Raw genomic sequence first — 19,995 nt, 5'->3', positions numbered from 1 at the left:
AGGCCTCTATATATCCTGTACCACGATATATATGAGCAAGATATTCTTTGGAGGCTTGAATTTCAAGTAAATGGCCCCGTGGCTGTGGGCTTGTTCCATATGAATAGGGCACAGCTTCTGAATAATAATAATAATAATAATAATAATAATAATAATAATAATAATAATAATAATAATAATAATAATAATAATAATAATAATAATAATAAATGTCCAGTTGCCTGTTCTGAAGAGCAATAGACGAAAGCTAACATTTTCTCGGAAATCAATGCCCACTTAGTGAACGGCTGATCAACGTTTATAATTTTGATGCTCAAAATTCAGGTTCACTCAGCCAGTGAAGAGAACATTAAGGAGATATATATATACAGGTGTTCAGACTTAAACAACATTTGATAGTAATTAAAGTTTGAAACCGTTTGTAGCAGCTGCGATAGTTTAGAGCATTACTGCTCGTCCTTCACCCTCTTCTGTCGGGGGCCTCCATGGGCTATAGCGAAGGACGCTGCGCGGCAAGTCTTCTAGACCTATGCACTTGAAAAAAAAATCTTTGTGATTATATATACATATTATATTAAAAGTTAGACATTTTGCTCATTTTGTATTAGGTGTAGTGATCATAGTAACAATGGTAGCCATACATTATTAGACAATGTGACTTACTTTCAGCGACAGAACCTCTCTCTCTCTCTCTCTCTCTCTCTCTCTCTCTCTCTCTCTCTCTCTCTCTCTCTCTCTCTCTCTCTCTCTCTCTCTCTCTCTCTCTAAGTTCTTATCTTTCTGATCGATACACAGACATATGTTAACTTATTTTATCTAGGTCAGTTGGGAGCTATCCATTATCTTTACACATAGACACACCCACACACACACACACACGCACACACACACACATATATAGTATATTTATACGTACGTCACATCCACCGGTTCTGTGACCTCACAACAGCCATACGCACTGAACTCCTAATTTCCCAGTTCCCAAATATTTTGGAAATGTTTTTCACCGAAGACCTCGAATCCGAATTTGGGAAAATGGAGTGAAGAAACAGATGTCTGAAGGACTATAGATAATAGAGAGATTCGGGTCTCTACCTCAAAACCATTGCAAAGAATAGAGAAGTTGTATGCGTGTATCATATCTGATACGAGTTCGGGACGATTAGGCCGTATTATTTTCGGCCCTGAACCTGATAGGCCTTCACAACTTTAGGCCCTATGAAGTTTAGGCCGTAAGACATGGCGGAAGTTCCTTGGGACGCCGTGTTTAGTACTAGCCTCCGAGGATCAAAGTATCATGTAGCCTATACACCCATTCCGGCCATTTGCCAGTTTGGATGTTACGGTCTAAATGAATTAGCGCTAGGCTCATCCAGAACTTCCTAGACCTATTCGCGTGCAGATGATCTTATTCTTAGCATACCGGTAAATGGGCTAGAAGACCATAATTCATTTTAATACTTTATACATATAAAATAAAGTCTTCTCTCTTTCCTATTTCTGTTTCTCTCATGCCTGAAAAAGCCTCAAAACTGTCAGCATTTTAGTGTTAGAAAAGAATTCCTCGCGCAGCTCCTGCGGATTTGTGTGAGACTATAATCCGTCCCTGTTGCGGAATATCGTTCTCTCGAAGTTGTATTCGCAGATGTGTGAGGAGGAAGTCCGAGAGGTGTTACGAGAGTCATTTCCGCCTTCACTGATAATATATCTTGAGCTCTCGATCATTATCTTATAACCGCTTGGTCGGTATCGTGAGCAGTTGATAAGACTACATTTTTAATCTTTCGGTGATTACACCTTTCCTAAAAGCGTGAGAGATCGATATGGCTTACGCTTCTAAGCGAATAGCACGCCCCCTCTCTCTCTCCAAAGTTCGCGAATAAGTCGTCGAATGCTTTCTGGAAAGCAAATGAAAGAAAGAAGTCTGGTGTGTATCGTCGAAATAAATCATACGCATTGCAGGAACTGACGTACATGATAGATCATTTGACGAGAGAGAGAGAGAGAGAGAGAGAGAGAGAGAGAGAGAGAGAGAGAGAGAGAGAGAGAGAGAGAGAGAGAGAGCGTTATATGATAGTAGATTAATCACAGCTTGTGGTTCAGTGTTTAGTATGTGACCTCGTTAGCACCAAAGACTGCGCCTGGCGCTAACGGTTTACGTAACTTGAATTTGAATAAACACAAGTCTTTACAAATCATGAACGCTGCTTTTTTTTTTTATCTATTTCAAGCTGGAAAAGACACGTCGTGTGGTCTGCGTTCACCTCTGACTGCCAGACTTTCTATTCTTTGATATATCAAAGCGAAACTACAATCCTTTCAAAAATCACGAATCCGGTTACACAGATTCTCTTGCAGGAGAGAATGAAGAGGGAGTTGGTTTGATGGATATCGCTAATCTATTTTCGTTTCTTTTAAATGACTACGACAAAGACTCATGCAACGCACATATAGCTTCAAGGCTAAATATACAACGGCTTTCGCCTTCATACAGTTTTGTTTTATGGTCGAAAAACACGAGAATTATACATCTTTTGACGCACGAATGTGCATCGACTGCTTCTGTCGTGGTTCGTTTGATAACAGGCTTGCAAACTTGCAGTGCAATGTAGAAATTTGACGAATGACAATACAGTATTATTCTTTGTACTTTTAGCAATATGAACAGCAGGCTAATGTTAATTCTAGAATGACTACTGTCACTGACAGCCGTTCCGGCTGTGGGTTTTGGCAGACAGCGATTGCACTAAGTCTAGAGCTAGACTCTAGACCTATGCAACATGGTCTACTCTTCCACAAGATGGCTTTTCTTCTTCTTCTTCTTCTTCTTCTTCTTCTTCTTCTTCTTCTTCTTCTTCTTCTTCTTCTTCTTCTTCTTCTTCTTCTTCTTCTTCTTCTTCTTCTTCTTCATAGTTTTAACCAACAACAAGATTACTGGCCTCGAGAACAATGTAGAACATTTCTAATGAACTCGGTCAGAATTATGACAGTAACGTGACTTCAAGAACGCTCTGAAAAAGTGCATATCTCATTCCAACCCTTTTAAAATATCTCATTCTGCGAACGATTAACTACCTGGAAGTATCGAGATTTACGACCAGACGTCATTGCTGTTATCACTGCGTTAGCCAGTGCTTAGCTTAACAGCCAAAATTTTTATATATCATCATAAAACCTAATCGTTAGCTACATCGTAAAACCAGTACACTCCAAAGTGTATATGTTTTGATTAATTTTTTCTATTTCTGCGTCTTAGCAAAGAATTTAAACCTCACGGAGTTAATGTTATTGCTTTAAGTTGTTGATTTTTGGTTGTTGTAACCGTAAAATAATTTTGTTAATAGTGATGAAGGGCGATTTTACGATTTTTCAAACATCGACGTGACAAATGTACGTACATAGGCTATTGGTATTGCTTCCTTTGTTTTCGATGAAAATCGTAATTAATACTAGTACAAAAACTAAAAAGAAAAATTAATTTTAAGCACGTATATTCCCTCACCAACACAGTACAGCGAAGCAAAAGAGATGGTATTAATATAACAAACAAAACCTCATAAAAGGCATCACGAGTGTTGTTGATTCGGCTCCGTGACTTGGGTCTAGCGTCCCAGATCAGCTCAGCGGATTAAGCCAACGTCGGTTTGTCAAGAACTACACAAGCCTGTTGGAGATCTATCTGTACGTGAAGAATAGACTTTTTCTTTTTTTAGTACACTACATAGCCGTGCAAAGACAGTACCTGCTTTCGATCAAGCAATACTTACGTAGAGAGACAGACGAGTGGGAGATTTGGCTGGTGATGAAGTTTCATGAAAAATTTTGTGTATACTAAAATTCTTCATGGCTCTTCATAACCAATCTCCCACTTGTCTCTCTACGCAAGTATTGCTTGATCGAAAACAGGTACTGTCTTCGCACGGCTATGTAGCGCAGAAAAATAAAGAAAAGTCTATTCTTCACGTACAGATAGATCTCCAACAGGCTTGTATAGCTCTTAACTATCTTAATCAGGAAGTAGTCTCATCGCAAGGGGTCGACATGACATAAAATCTAAAATTACCAGATTTCTCTGCGATATTTCATAAGAAAAGCTGAAATTAACGTCGTGAAGCAGATTGTAATTTGAATTTAACCTTTCATTTTGCCTTGGTAGCATGTTAGCATATTGAAAAGGTGTCATGTTTCACGCAGCTGCAAAACAAACGGTATATATTTCAGACACTAAATGCTCCCAGGTTTTTATGTATAATAATGAAGCCATTTAAACATGTGCTCCATAAACACGTGAGTGAAGGTATGTTTAGTTATTAATTACCTATATATTTCTGAAGGCATACTGATTTGGCGTTATCTCCCTGAAAGGTCAAATGGAAATTTCTCGAGGCTAGAGGGCTGCAAATTGGTATGTTGATCATCCACCCTCCAATCATCAAACATACTAAATTGCAGCCCTCTAGCCTCAGTAGCTTTTATTTTATTGAAGGTTAAATTTAGCCATAAACGTACTCCTGGCACCGCTATCTATAGGCACCAACAACACAGGCCACCAATAGATCGTGGCTGAGTTTCAAGGGCCGTGGCTGAAGCCACCACCGGACAGTGGCTGAGTTCATGGGCCCCGGCTAAGAGTTTCTTGGGGCTTGGCTGAAAGTTTCATATAGCGTTATACACTATACAGAAAAGTCGCATTTTACTGGGAGATGAAATTATGTCCACGTTTTCTGGCAGCAGTTTTGGGTAAGGGGCACCTTTGTTAATGTTTTCTAGCGCACGTTCGAAGGGCATACGTGATTCCTGCCCAGGTTTCTTCGTCAGGCAAGCCACTCGCTCAACCCCCAGGTGCCATAGAGAGGGTGTGCGTCAGCCACACTGCAATTAAACATTCAGTAATCACACCTGTTCGACTTATCGCTTACATGTAGCGGAGAAGGACGATCTTTGGCGGGTACTAGATGATCGTGTTTTTCAAGTTTTTCAACTTGTTTGTCACTTGCAGGTGATAAGTCAGGCCTATACACACGTGCTTCTGACATGCTTCAGTGCAGTGTGGGCGCTCCTTTAGGCTAACTTTAGGAAGAAACGCAAACAATTGCTGTGGAAACAACGTCGAACGATTTCAGAATCAAACGCGGAGACCCGTCAGAGCTAAAACCGCATATTCTTTCGTCCTTTGAACCCCGTAGAGGGGTATTTCCGCCAGAGCGCCTCACATACTGTACTGAGGGCATTACTTGAGGTTCCTTGTAGCGTGCCTTCCTGAGGCCCCTATAGGAGCTGCAGCCCCTTTCATTCATTCCTTCTACTGTACGTCCTTTCATATTCTTTTTAATTCCATCTCACTGCCTTCCACCCTCTCCTAAGAATTGTTTCATAGTACATCTGGGTGGTTTTCCTCCCGTCACACCTTTCAAACTGTTACTCAGCTCTCTCAATACCCCTTTCGGCGCTGAATGACCTTGCAGGTCCCATTCTTTGGGCTTTGCCCAGTACATTCCAATAACATTCTAATTCCAATTCGACTTTTGAAGTCCTAATGGCGAAACGACTATACATTGAATAGGCTCCAAAAGACCTTTTTCGTTCGACGGACATGCAGTCTGTACAGTCTGTACACGTATACGGGCTTCCTCGACATTCCTCTTCTGTGCACTTGCGTTGGTGTGTACACTTGTAACTCTCTAACCCGCTGGCACACCTGTGCGCGCCGCCGTAAAAGGTTGATAAATGCCGACAGATGCTTCGCTAACATTACTCACGGTTATGGCAGATGTTTCATGTGGATTTTTCGTTAAGTCTTCTGAAAGTAATTTACCGGACAATGGTGAAGATATCTGACTTGCATAGAAGTGTTTTATATATATATATATCAGGAGATCAGCGCCTGCCCTATGAGCCTACAGAGGCCCAGGAAGACTTTAATATATATGTATAATATATATATATATACTGGTATATATATATATATATATATATATATATATATATATATATATATATATATATATATATATATTTATATATATATATATATATATTATATATATTGCAGAATCAACAGGTCTATCTAGAAGGAAACATCCTTCTTTGTATAACAAAGAGAAACATGTATCAACAACATTTTCAAAATGAAACTATAGATTTCTAATGAAAAGAAAACTCCCTGTTATTCACGACAATAATTATAAATGCTTTTCATGTTCAATATTGATACGTGGCACGCGAAGAAAATATACTCGAGTGTACATTCAGAAAGCGAAGAATGCTTTAAGTGTATTGAACATCTATACGATGTTTAAACTGTAACAAGAACGATAGGAAACTCTTTATAAAAGACAAAAACATGTATAGATAGTTATACAGTTCCATACGGAGTTGCCTGAACGATAAATTGGACAAGGCCCTTTAATAAAAACCTCGCTTATCCAAATGAAGATTATTATTATTATTATTATTATTATTATTATTATTATTATTATTATTATTATTATTATTATTAATGAGGACGTGTTCAGAAAGGCATTGAAGAGGATTTGAAACCTTGTGATGATGCTTATGCGTCTTTTGTCGATGTAAATAATCCTTCAAACGACTACAGAGACACGTACAGTTACACACACACACACACACACACACACACACACACACACACACACACACACACACATATATATATATATATATATTATCAAATATAAGGAGCCCAAAGAAACCCCAAAATGTGGAAAATAAAGGCTATATTTCGGAGACCAAACTGTCTCTCTCCTCAGGGAAAAATTTGACGGAATTCTGTCTCAACAGAAAATATTTCACGGTCATATATCATATATATATATATATATATATATATATATATATATATATATATATATATATATATATATATATATATATAAAATCCTTCAGAACATATATTACAGTCGCTTATTGCCTGTGCTTTCCAAAAGCAAATAATGATAAAGCAGGTTCTTTAGGAGGACTACAGTAGTGTTTGGATAGTCTCAGATTTCTGCGCCATGTTTTCCAAGGCCGCTTTCCGATAAGCAGTTGATAAACAGTTCATTAATGGTATACGAATTGAATTGCTTTCAAAGCCGCTGTAAATAAGGGTTATTTAATTTTTCTTTTTTTTTTGCTGTGGAACGTGATGAGTATATATGAATAAAGACAAAATCCACGAAGGAAAGAGAAACACTGGAGTGCTGCAGGCCTTTCGACTGTCGTCCTTTACTTAGCAGACTGAAGAAATATAAAAGAAAGTTTACAAAGAAAGCTCATATAAATGACAGATGGGGATTACACATAAATTTTGGGTGCGTTTGTATGGAACATGAGAGTAATACGATAAATGAAGAGAGAGAGAGAGAGAGAGAGAGAGAGAGAGAGAGAGAGAGAGAGAGAGAGAGAGAGAGAGAGAGAGAACTCATATTCAAGGACTATATGACATTCTCTCAAATGACAACAATTCTTTCTCTAAAACAGAGTGTACCAAGAAAATAACTATTCTATTTTATAGAACGTCTATATAACCCTAAATTCCAACCCCTAAATATTCACAGAGAAAGAAAAAAACCACAGCAATAAACAACGGTATAAAAGACGCAGGAACAGACATATATATACTGTACAATAATCTCCACGCGCTGAATAAGCGTTGAGAGCTCTGGTCAAATGTGTCACGCAATTATTGCAAGGATTTTGCAAGATTTATTGTGCGTGTGAGTGAAAGTTTGTCTGTCACGGCCATGGCGGTAGATTTGGGTCTCATTCACTCACACAGTCACACAGAGACACACACACACACACTCACGCACGCACGCACACATGCACAGACAAATATAGGTCTAGTGAGGGTTGCGTGTTCACAGGAAAATGGCAACGCTGAACTAATATTGTCTAACGTTGCTTTCTTCCAGCTGGCAAAAATATTTTTTTTTCATTTTAGCAATAATTACCTGCTTGCGAAGGGGAGAGAGAGAGAGAGAGAGAGAGAGAGAGAGAGAGAGAGAGAGAGAGAGAGAGAGAGAGAGAGAGAGAGAGAGAGAGAGAGAGAGGATGCAAAGTGAAAGAGAGGCAGGTGTTAGTATCCATAATCATATAAAGTGATGCAACTGGATTTTATAACAATGAGAGAGAGAGAGAGAGAGAGAGAGAGAGAGAGAGAGAGAGAGAGAGAGAGAGAGAGAGAGAGAGTTGGTTCTATTTTAGTCGTAGTTCCCTCCACTTGTAAATCAAGCACGACCTTGAAATGAACAGTAGTATGCAATTATAGTTCTCTACCCTCTCATATAACAAAGAGAAAAGCGTATTTGTTCGTAGACAAAGAACTACTACAGTTTCATTTCCCCACAGTCGTATATATACATACAATTGTCGTTTTTATCATTCGTAGCTTTGCAACGAATTCGTGGTTGATTTTGTATCGTGATCAATTTCAAATTTCATACCAGACCAGCGTTGTCGGCTCTAAGCTAGTCGCATGCAATGCGTAACCCTTTATCTTTCTAATTTTTTGTGTGATTTCTTTGCTATACACGGCTACCAACCAAATGTATATATATATATAATGATTTCTTGACTTGGTTAACTAATGTAGAAAACGCTCCCACCTCACTACAAAAAGTCATATATAATTTATATATTAGCCTAAAGCTCTTCCCATCCTGACGCCATGAAACTAGGCCAAGCCACATGGAAAATCTACCACCGGAAAGTAATGTACGAAGATTGGCAAAGTTACAATGACACCGCGTTATTTTTGTCATGCATGAGCTTTCACTCGATCTGGTGGCTATCTTTGTCGAATACCGGCGATGTGTTCATGTAAATCTAACGTTAAATATTTCACAGACCTCCAGTAATTTCTCAGAAAACGGATGAAATAAAAATCTAGAAGGTAGGCCTAAGATTCTTCTCAGAATCAGACCGAACACCTGTGATGTATTCATGTAAATCTGGCGTTAAATATCTCACAGAACTCCGATAATTTCTCAGAAAACGGATACAATAAAGATTTAGAAAGTAGGACTAAGATTCTTGTCTAGGATTTAATTAGTCCTACCTTCTAGATCTTTATTTTATCTGTTTTCTGAGAAATTACCGGAGTTCTGTGAATTACTTAACGTCTGGAGACAAATGAAAAAATGCAGACTGGGAATCAGCAGAAACATTGCTGCTGTTACGTGGGAGAAGCATTTATTATCAGCAGGTGACACCATGGCTTAGATCTATCTTGTTATCTACAGCAGTCAACAGACATTAATATCACGATTTGAACTCCCGAACCTTTCAATTTCAGTCGTAACTCAAAGTCTTATATCAACATTGCCGCGGATTCTTAACTCTAACTGTCGAAGAAATGGTCAAAATGATTCGCCACACTAGCGACTTCAGTGCACCTCATCTGGTGCACTGTAAGCATTGCTTAAGGTTCTTTGCAGCTGCAACCCCTCCCATTCCTTGTGCTCTACCTCCGTTCAAATTCTCTTTCGTCCATCTTATGCTTTCTTCAACCCTCTCCTGACAGTTGATTCATGGTGCCGCTGCGAGGTTTTCCTCCTCATACACCTTTCAGACCTTTTCACTGTCAATTTCCTTTTAGGGCTGAATGACCTCATTGGTCCCGAGGCTTGGCCTTTGGCCTAAATTCTATTCTAATTCGTCGTTCTCCGGGAAGTCTGGTACTCTAGATACCTCATAAGAAATGTTCCTGTGTGATAATACACTCCGCGTTTTCAGCAGTTTTCCACTGACGCAAACAGTGCAAAAGAAACCACACCCAACTGTGATTATTATCATCTCCTCGTAATGGTGAATAGCTTCCGCCCTCACAAGCGAACATGTGCTGCACCTGTGAGCAGGTGTCTGGTGTCCCTCTCTTTCTCTCTCCCTATCTCTATCCATTTCCTGCTGAACCGGTAACATCATTACGTGTTTGGGAAACGAAAAATGGTCTCTATAAGTACTGCATTGTTTTATCCCATTAGTGCAAGGTACACACTCTCTTACAATTACGAAAACTAAAATTATTATTTTGCTGAAAAATTCTCAGGCATTTTCTAATCCGTTTCAAAGTTTAATTCATCGTCGATTTCACCCTACTTCCATCTTCACAGTGTCATCTTCCTCTTCCAATTTTACCGTAGAAGGTTCTCCAGCTGTCCTCATTCTGTCCCTACAAGGTACTGAAGAAGAAGGTTTCAGAAATTTATAGAAGGAAATCTGTAAACGGCAGTTTGAGACAAGGACATTTCGATGAAGCGTTGCATTATATACCAAAATAAACATTATAAAATCGTTGTTCTAGAAAGGTCTTTGTGTCCTAGCCACTGGGGAATCGAGGCGAATAAAGCAAAGTCACAAGAGTATGGGAGATTAAAGGCCCCTAGGAGAGTATGGACTCTAGACCTATATCTAATCCAAATGGAGTTTCATAGAATCCTAGTGTGCCGCGAGATATTGTGATAGACTAATCGCACGCCAATACATATATTCTTGAGCCAGGAAAGTCTCCTTTCAGTTGAAGAAGACATTCGTGTTCTTTTACCTAATGCTGGGCCCTGAAGTAGGTTTGCATGTACTAAAGACAGCCACAGGTTTCGTGTTAGATAACAAATGATATCATTCAGATTAGCTTATAAAAAGTAACAGTGCTATGACTCACGTTTATGTGATACATTACCTTCATTTAACTCATACCTTTCCAACATTGACAGTAATTTCTTCAAAGCAGTTATCCGTTTTGTTCTGTTTATGTGCTGTGTGAGATGTTGGTTACCTTTATTTACATACATACATACATACATACATACATACATACATACATACATACATACATACATACATATCTACACACACGCACACAGGTATATATACTGTATATATATATATATATATATATATATATATATATATATATATATATATATATATATATATTCACACAACACACATATATACATATATATATATATATATATATATATATATATATATATATATATATATATATATATATATATATATATAATTAACTTTATCACATACACAATTGTTCTGTGCATTAGTAGAATTACTAAAGGACCTCATTCAAACTGGATGGTATCTAATGGAGTTTTTATTCAAAAAGTTGGACTGTTTGTCCAAGAAAGCTTGTAACTTTTGAATAAAAACTCCATTAGATACCATCCAGTTTGAATGAGGTCCTTTTAGTAATATATATATATATATATATATATATATATATATATATATATATATATATATATATATATATATATATATGTGAGCAACCTTGAATTAAAATTTCTCTTAAACCACTTATCAGAGAAACATATTTGATTAATAGAATTTTGAATTGCTAATTTAGAATCACTAATTTGTACCACAAAAACTCATCAAGTTTAGTTACACTTTGTTGTTTTAGGTTAACTGAACTGAGCTGGCATGACATTTTGGCGGCAAAAGTTCGACGTCTTCAACACAACCGAGAAGAAGAAGAAGATGATGATGAATCCGAAACGTAAACAACTACTTTTATAATCAGGTTATAATATAGATATTTTATTAATTAAATACCAAATATAATCAGCAAATTAGTATCAAAATATTATAAATAACATGAATATATGTGAAAAAATTTAAAATAATTAATTATACTCAAATAAATAGAGTAAATACTACAAAACATGCACCAGATACTAACACGGATCTAAGGCCCAACCCTTGACAGTTGACTTCCAAAGGCAAATTTCGTGTAATGCCGTCATTCATGCCCGTAACGTCGTCGTAGGCAGCTGGGACGTAATTTGGCGAATCATGTTCGTCCGAGAGGTGGAATTTGAGGACATTAACAAGACTCTCTGCATCTACCAGGAAAATGAAGGAGATGTTGGATGCGTCGTGTGGGACGCAGCCCTCGTCGCTGCCAAGTACCTGGAGAGGCATCGAGAAAGTTAGTATATATTAATTTTCTTTGTTGACTTATTGATCTGCGTTAATGGCGTCTCCGCCCTTTTTTTTTCAGCAGCTTTATCCCAGGAGACTTTATAGATTAAGAGGGAGACGCCGTTAATTAGGCTAGAGGTAAAACTGAAAACGACTACCGCGGCATGGGGTATTGTTGTATAAGTTGCCAATACGTGAAATGAAATTGTAACTTACGTTTTTTAAAAGAGCTCTCATTCTTGTTATTTTGAACCTTATAAACACCATGCACAAATGATAAATAAAACTTTAATCTAATTATGACTTATAAGGCTAGACAGTACCGCCCTCCCCCTCCATGGCTAATACGGCAAACCCCTAGGTTATGTCAGGTTGGTATTTTTAGGTTTTAGGTTCTTTTAGTGTCCTATCATTTCCTAGCCAATTTTGCATGAAAAACCCAAAGTGGTTTTTCATGCATAAATGGCTGGAGGGAGTCTTACGGGCAATTTATAAAATTTTAATGTTTGTTGTTTATTTTTATGCATTTTGTTTGTGTTTATGATATTTAAAGTAGCGTAATTTGCAGAACAACTGGATCAGGCTCTAGTCCATGGTTTCTTATGTTTATTGTTACTCTGAGGAGTCCAGGGGGTGGCAAGGCCCCCCACCCCCCAAGCCAGGTCAGGGCATGGCACCCTAAGTCAGGTTAGGAAGATAAGGCCTAGTTAAGTCAGGACTTGGCATTCTAGGAAAGGTTAAGTTTGTTTTTGTCTGCGGAACCTGTTCGTATCACTCTACACTCGCCCTTGTTTATATGCCTTTTATTTGTGTTTATAATATTTACAGCATTTTCTTTATGTTTTTACATTCATCTTCAATCATGTACTGAACACGGCACCTATTTTGCACATATTAACGTAAGCTGATAATTACCGAATCAGAGGGGCCAGTTAGCTAGTAGGCTAGTCTTCAGTTTTGCCATGCTAGATTCTTGATGTATAGAAGCATACCTGTAGTTACCTGGTAGGGCATAGGCCTTGCCTATATGGTGCGTGCTTAGACTCAATGTTACAACCTTTCATTTTTGCTTTTTTATATTATGTAGCGTCAAAATTTTTTTTTCTCCAGAATTGGGGTCTGTGGAGAGGCTATGGTAGTTAGATTTTGGACTCGCGATATTTTATATATCTATAAGTTTTTATTGAACAGGTGATTAAAATAGCAGTACATATTCTATTCTTTTAACATTTTTTCTTTACAGCTGTCAACTTCAAGTTACTCAGTTGTTTTCAAGTGCATGTTTGCTTTTTTACTGTTTTCCCTGACTGCTTTTCATTTTTGTGTTTTTTGATATCGTCTTAATTTCATTATTTATGTAATAATTTTTGTATTACAGTGGACCCCCGCCTATTCACGGTTCCGAATTTGCAGCCTCATGTATTCGAGGATTTCTCTGTGGAACATATGTACACATTATTCGCTGAAAATTTGCCTATTTGCGGTATTTTTCATAGGGAAATATTCACAAATTACTGTATTTTCATATTTTCGTGACTAAATGCACTTTTTGTGATAAAGCTATTGAAATATTCAGGTATAAGCATTTTTAGAGGGGTTTTAAGTATTCGCAGATTTGGGCTATTTGCGGGGAAGTGGAATGCATCCCCCACGAATACCGGGGGTCAACTGTGTGCTTATCAATAGCTGCATATTACTTGTACATGTACTACTATTTGCCTCCATATTGCAAAAGTGTTGAGCGTTGAAAATATTGTATTTGTGGTTCAGGTTAATATATCTGACCTATATCCTTATGTGTTAATATTGCATTGCGTATTGTTGTGAAAGCTTTGAAGATGCATAGATTTTCTTATTTGCTGATTGTTTGTGAATCAATTTTGTGTAATTTTTTTTACAGTACTAGCAAATTTATGTGATTTTCTTGTTGGCATTTTTTTGAAAAGTAGGCGTGTATCAGCTTTGAATTAAGCAATACTAACAACATAGAACTTATGCATATAGTTGTGTACTATTTTGATATCATACATAGTACACAAACAGTACCAGATTGTGACTAGATTGTGTTATGTGTTGAATTTGCTAAAACTACTAAAACTTTGCAGAACCAGAGAAAAATGTTGTGGCAGGTTGCAGCGTTGTGGAACTTGGAGCTGGAACCGGATTCCTTGGTTTAGCTGCGGCTCTTTTAGGGTAATGTCGTGCTTATTCCCTTTTAGAAAATATGTTTACTTTGATTTTATGCAGTAATTTTAAGTACTGTATACTAGTTTCTAGTGTGCCCTGTTTCTGAAGTGTTCTTAGTTTTAAAATGAGTATAAACTCATAATAAAGCTAACTTTGCCGAGTCGCATTTTTAAATGGGATATTCAGTACGAAAACAGAGCGCTGTTCTCAAGATATTGTGTTTTTAAGTTTGACTTGTTTCCACAAACAGATATTATGATAATAACTATGTTTCAGAGGAAGCACATTCTATATCCTACATAAGCTGTACTTTTCACGTGCATTACTAGGATGCTTTCTTATTGACAGATGCAAGTTCATTTTTATTATAGTTTTGGAGTTAGAGAAACTGATAGCTAGAGTCTTTTCATCTTACTGACATGGTTCATGTTGCACCATAAACAGGGGCACTTGTTAATGAGGTGATTTGAATTTTAGTGACCTGAGGTGTTGATGTAGATATTGCTGTTTGTGATACGTACTTCACTTATATTTACTGGTGGGTCTGTAAACGTAATAAGCGTACCTGGATCCAGTCCTCTAGGAAAACATACCATTAATTTGTGTACCAGAAGCCAGAACGTGCAATTAAGGTCTATTTAAAATATTTATTATAGGGAATATTGTTTGAAAAGTTATTTGCAATTGATGTTTATTGTTGTAAATTGCTTTATCTTTTTTTTTTTAGGGCATCACAGGTAACCATTACTGATCTTCCAGAATTTGTCCACTTGATGGAGAAAAACATCAAGGAGAATCGCCACATCGTACAAGACCAGGTGAAAGCTAAGGTTTTGGAGTGGGGCAATAAAGAACACATCGATGCCATCGATAAACCCAAAGTGATTCTCGTTGCAGATTGCATTTACTATGAACAGGTAAGAATACCCACATCAAGTTTTCATTCATGTATTGTAGAATTTTTTATGAATCTCTTAACTAGTGTCATTATTAATGAAACTTTCAGGCTTACTTTAAAGAATAATTATCCTGCAATGATTGTGCCCATAGGTATATACAAACCTATGGCTTAACAGAAGTCTTCTTTGTCATTTGTGGTGGGTTTCAAACCAAAACAGATTTTGATTGAGGTTATTTGTGGAGTGATATCATGTAGCATGACTCTGGAAATCCTCCGTCCAGTAGAACAAACTGATTCCAGTCTCTGCTTATTTGGTTCTGAAGTGGGATTCACCAGTCATGTTACTATACATTGTTGAATTTCCTTTGTAGTTCAACTTGGTTTCATGTCTCCATTCCATAATTTAGTCCTCTTTTGGATATCAGTAACCTCGCACTTTCTTGTCTTCTGGGTTGACTAAAAGAAATTAACTATATGTACTGTACAATGTTCAAACTTATTTTACTTATTGCATACTTCCCTGGCTTTGTGCTGTGTTGTTCAAGAAAAAAGTTGAGTTGGCAAAAGGGAGTCACGAGTGTCAGGTGAATATTGTACTCATTTGAGAGTAACCTGTTACTCATAATTACACAGCATCAATATATTCTCGCTTGATTTACGCTGTGCAAGGGACATCACTTCCGATCTTTGTTACTATTTCTTTTTTCTCTTTGTGCATGTGTATAAAGTTATATAGTGATTGATGGGCAAAGTCAGTATATGCTGAAAGTGTTGGTTACCAATCCTCGCTGGCCTTTGTGTTAAATATGACAGTAAAAGAGAAAGAAGTATTGGGTTTGTGTACGATATGCAAGGGTGCTGCCATCTTCAAAATATTACTGCATACCCATTTAGTTGGAAAGTTACATAATGTAAGATATTTTAACATGGTTAGTTTTCTGGGTAACCAATGAATGCATATGCCATATTCTTGAGTATTCCCACACTTTGTTGGTTTTGTGACCTGGGGAAGGAATACAAGAGAAGTCTGTTTATGAGTTTGATTTCATCCACTGTGTGTCAGAGAAATCATGGACAGATTCTCTTCCCGGTATCTTATGCTTCCTGTGTCTACCAGGGCTGGCAGAAGGAAACAATTTCTAGATGTTTCACATCATTCTGTTTTCTTTTGGGCTTTGTTTTTGAAGGAGTTTGGGCTATGACTGTAGCTGACAAGAAGTCAGAATTCCCACTTTTCCTTTTTTCTTGTAGCTGAAGGACAGCAGTCATGGTAATGTAACAAGGCAATGGTTACTTACAGCAGATCTTGAAAGACGCATTCTGTATTGACTAAGAAGAGACAGTGGGACTGCTTGGTATTTCAAGTATATAATATACTTTCAATGCACCAAGATATAGTCTACAAGAATTGAATGGTAGCGGGACAGCTTGACACAATGAAGATAATGAGAAATTCTGAATACTACATGAAGGACCTGCTGACCGCTTCAACGGTTACAGAGACATTAAAAAGAATCTGTAGCACTGTCTACATGGCAATGCATAAGGTATGCTGTTGGTGTTACTCTCCCTATGAAGTCCAGTTGTTGGGTGGTTCCAGTTGGTAATTCTCAATATGCTGTACAGCGTGCTGAACGTCACCAAATTTGAACATTTGGTACAGCTGCTGATGCATAAAGGAGACCCTAAATAAATAAATTGTACCATCATCAGATATCACAGAGTGATTGATATTTTTGGTGAATGTCACCGAGAAACACAGATTATTGTCACGTAGTCTGCCCTAAAATGGAAGACTGCCGTATCTGGAAAATACAAAACTGAGAAAAATGGTAGATACTGCAGTTTTCCCATGCCTTACTATGGATTTTGCAGATATTTCAAATGGGACCCCCTAAATAAAGCATTGAAGAATCATTCTGAAACTGCAGTAACTTGTGTGTTAGTGTTTCACCAGCCCAATAGGTGGCATATCTCAATTTCGAAAATTTTGCAGGTGCTGCAGTTTTCCATTTAGGGCAGTAGTGTTCTTAACAACGCCAGAGAGGACAGCGGGCAGTCATGAAAACACACCTGCCAAGTCTGCATTCAGTCTTCCGGAGAGTAAGGCTACATGTAAGGAAGAAACCCCCCAATGCTAGACAACGTATTTCACCAAATACTGTTTTTATGCTCAGCTAACATCCAGGAAAATGCCATTATTTTCTGTTAACTGTGCATATCCAAAATACTTTTCAGAATGATGGGTCAATTCTTTTTATTAGACTGAATGAAGTTTCCTCAGCTGAACAACGATTAGGTAAATGACCACACTTGATTAAGTGATTGTAAACGTGATCAGATGAAGGTACAAATGGACATATACTTCATTTAGCAGCCAGTTAGTATGTCTCTAAACCAGTGCGGCAAGGGATGTGAGAGATGAATTGTATGTTTCACCTCTCAGAACTTTTCAAGATAAAATTGTTATTTTCCAATGGATGAGTCATGAAGACCTCATGAGAGGTAGCAGGGCTTATTGGCAACTAAAGGTATATGCACTTTTGAGACTACTGTTTCTGGTCTCCATGTTATTGCTGCTTTGTGTCACCAGCCAAGACAACCATGCTGAAGAGAGCCCAGACCTAGAGGTGTCAAGTGTTATCACAGGAGGAACCAGTCTCAAGATTCACGTGCCTGTGGTCAAATTAAACAGAAGCTGTGTTGGTGGTATCCTCTAGAATAAAGCAGGCATTATGGGAACTCATGAGCTTTTTCGTAGTTGTCAATATTTTGACAATCTCCACTTCATCCAGGCTGTAACAACTAATTTTCTTATCTTCGTGCAACCTTTTCAGTCTTGTATATTGTTAATATAACAAGAAATTTTCTACACATACTTTTAAACTTCGGTCTCCTCATTACACTCGTAAACTATGTGACAGCGAAAATGTTGCAGTGAAAATGTTATAAATCCTGTATGTGTAAGCTCATTGCCTTGTTAAGGTTTTCTTGATGGACCTATGTAAATTTTTATTATAATCACAGCATTATAATATTTGAGTTTTGGTAATCGTATACTCTAATTTCAGTCTCTGGAACCCCTCATTTCAACGCTGAGGAGTATATCTGGCTCGCACACAACCATCCTACTGAGCTACGAGGAACGGACCTCGGGAAACAAACTGCACCTGCAGAAAAAGTTTTTCGAACTGATGGACCAGTATTTCACAAAAACGAAAATACCCATTGAAGACCATCACGAAGTGTATAGCAGCGATGAAATTCACCTGTATAAGTTTTGCCTGAAGTAATGGTTGCATTCTCTAGGCTTGAATACCTCATAATTGTTTACGTTTTTATAGTTATCTCGCGCCTTTGGAGCATTTTCCGAATAAAATTATTTTATTATAATTGTGTTTGATTGCCAGAGGTATGGAATTAGTAAGAATATGAGGCCCATAATCTCAGCCTTCTAAGACTCGTGCACAGAATGGAAAGGCAAACACATTGTGTGGAGCTTGTTAACCTTTTAACAAACCAGAATGAAGCCTGGGAAGGCAATGGAGAATGGGTTTAAAATTCTGATTACCCAAGATTATACTGCAACTTGTACTTCATTGCAAGATATGTTTCCCTTTGTATGATATTGTCTTGGGGCAAGAAAGATTTTGATGAACTGAGCAAAGCAGTTTCAGAGGATTTTGATAGGTTTTTATGTAGAGGGCAATGGTGTGAATAACCTCACCCTGCAAGAACTTCATTTGTGTCCTGATTTTGACGGAAAAAACAGATGATAAATTGCTGTCAATAACAAAGTTTTAAAGTAATCTTCAGATTGAGCTCCAACATCAGCTGTTCTTCTTCTTCATCTTCAGCTTTGCCCATTTCTGTATGGGGTTGCTGTTTGCTGTCAGCTTTCTCCACAGTAGTTCGAGCAACTTTAGCCGCAGTAGTAACTAGTTCAGACTACTTATTATGAGAAATCAAGTCTCCTGAATACGGAAAGTTTCACACCCGAAGGAAAGAGTGACGAGAAGCTAAACCACAGTTCACGGTGTGTTCTCGTTTGAAGGCTGTAAGGTCACCCCTCCTTTAGTTCTACGATTGATTTACTCCAGTGCCGGGTTTAATGTTTCAACTCCTGTGATTTAATGGAGTACCCCTATAGAAGGGTAGTTCCATCAGTGTTCCTGTCACGCTGCATTGTAGGCATTACTTAAGGAGGTTCTTTGCAATGTCCCTTCAGCCCCTGGCTGCAATCCCTTTCATTTTGTGCCTCCATTCATATTCTCTTTCTTCCATCTCACTTTCCACCCTCCTAACAATTGCGTTACAACTGCGAGGTTTTCTTCCTGTTACACCTTTCAGACCTTTTTACTGTCAAAATTCACTTTCAGTGCTGAATGACCTTATAGAGCCCAGTGCTTGGCCTTGGGCCTAAATTATATATTCCATTTCATTCCATTTAATGGAGTATTTATAAGGTCTTATGCCTGAGCAACCTGTTCTGTTGGTGGTACTGTAATGCTGCTCCTCAGCCCTAAGACTTTACATGATATATTAGTATTTATTTTCTAACTTAGGTTCAGGGTTCTGAGTTAAGTTTGATGGATGACTATTTGATTGATTCAGATAGATTTAATTGCTGTTGTTGAGTGTTCCATTGTTGGGAGGCAATGATATATTGTATAAGAAGGTTGTTTCCCAAAAACTGGTCTTGGTTGCCACACCAATCTAAGAATCAATAATGTTTTTATTTCCGGTCACAGTTATAAAATCAGCGACAGAGAAATGAAAATATGGATTTCCATCCAAAGCAGAATCTGAAGTTATCCAGTGCCCTAAATTGGAATTGTAGCTTCATGGGCCATGTGACCTTTCTTTGACAGAACTTCCAAACACTCGAGGTTGGGAGCATTGTGTGCAGTTGGTGGAAGCTGGCTGAGGAACAGCCTGGTGACTCTTCTGTGAGAGTACTC

The 19,995-nt window shown here is 37.8% G+C and overlaps 1 protein-coding gene across 1 annotated transcript; it reads left to right on the top strand.

Moving 5' to 3' along the window:
* The first annotated feature begins 11,699 nt into the window (after window positions 1–11,699).
* LOC136847624 (protein N-lysine methyltransferase METTL21D-like) lies at window positions 11,700–18,427 on the top strand. The gene is made up of 4 exons (XM_067119379.1): window positions 11,700–11,953; window positions 14,052–14,139; window positions 14,861–15,050; window positions 18,106–18,427. Exons 1-4 carry the CDS (start codon window positions 11,818–11,820, stop codon window positions 18,325–18,327), a joined length of 636 nt encoding a protein of 211 aa, XP_066975480.1. The 5' UTR covers window positions 11,700–11,817; the 3' UTR covers window positions 18,328–18,427.
* The last annotated feature ends 1,568 nt before the right edge of the window (window positions 18,428–19,995 follow it).

The sequence above is a fragment of the Macrobrachium rosenbergii genome, chromosome 1, assembly GCF_040412425.1.
Source record: "Macrobrachium rosenbergii isolate ZJJX-2024 chromosome 1, ASM4041242v1, whole genome shotgun sequence".
Classification (NCBI taxonomy): Eukaryota; Metazoa; Arthropoda; class Malacostraca; order Decapoda; family Palaemonidae; genus Macrobrachium; species Macrobrachium rosenbergii.
The sequence above is the reverse complement of the archived record's forward strand: the minus strand, read 5'-3'. Positions and strand labels throughout refer to the sequence as shown.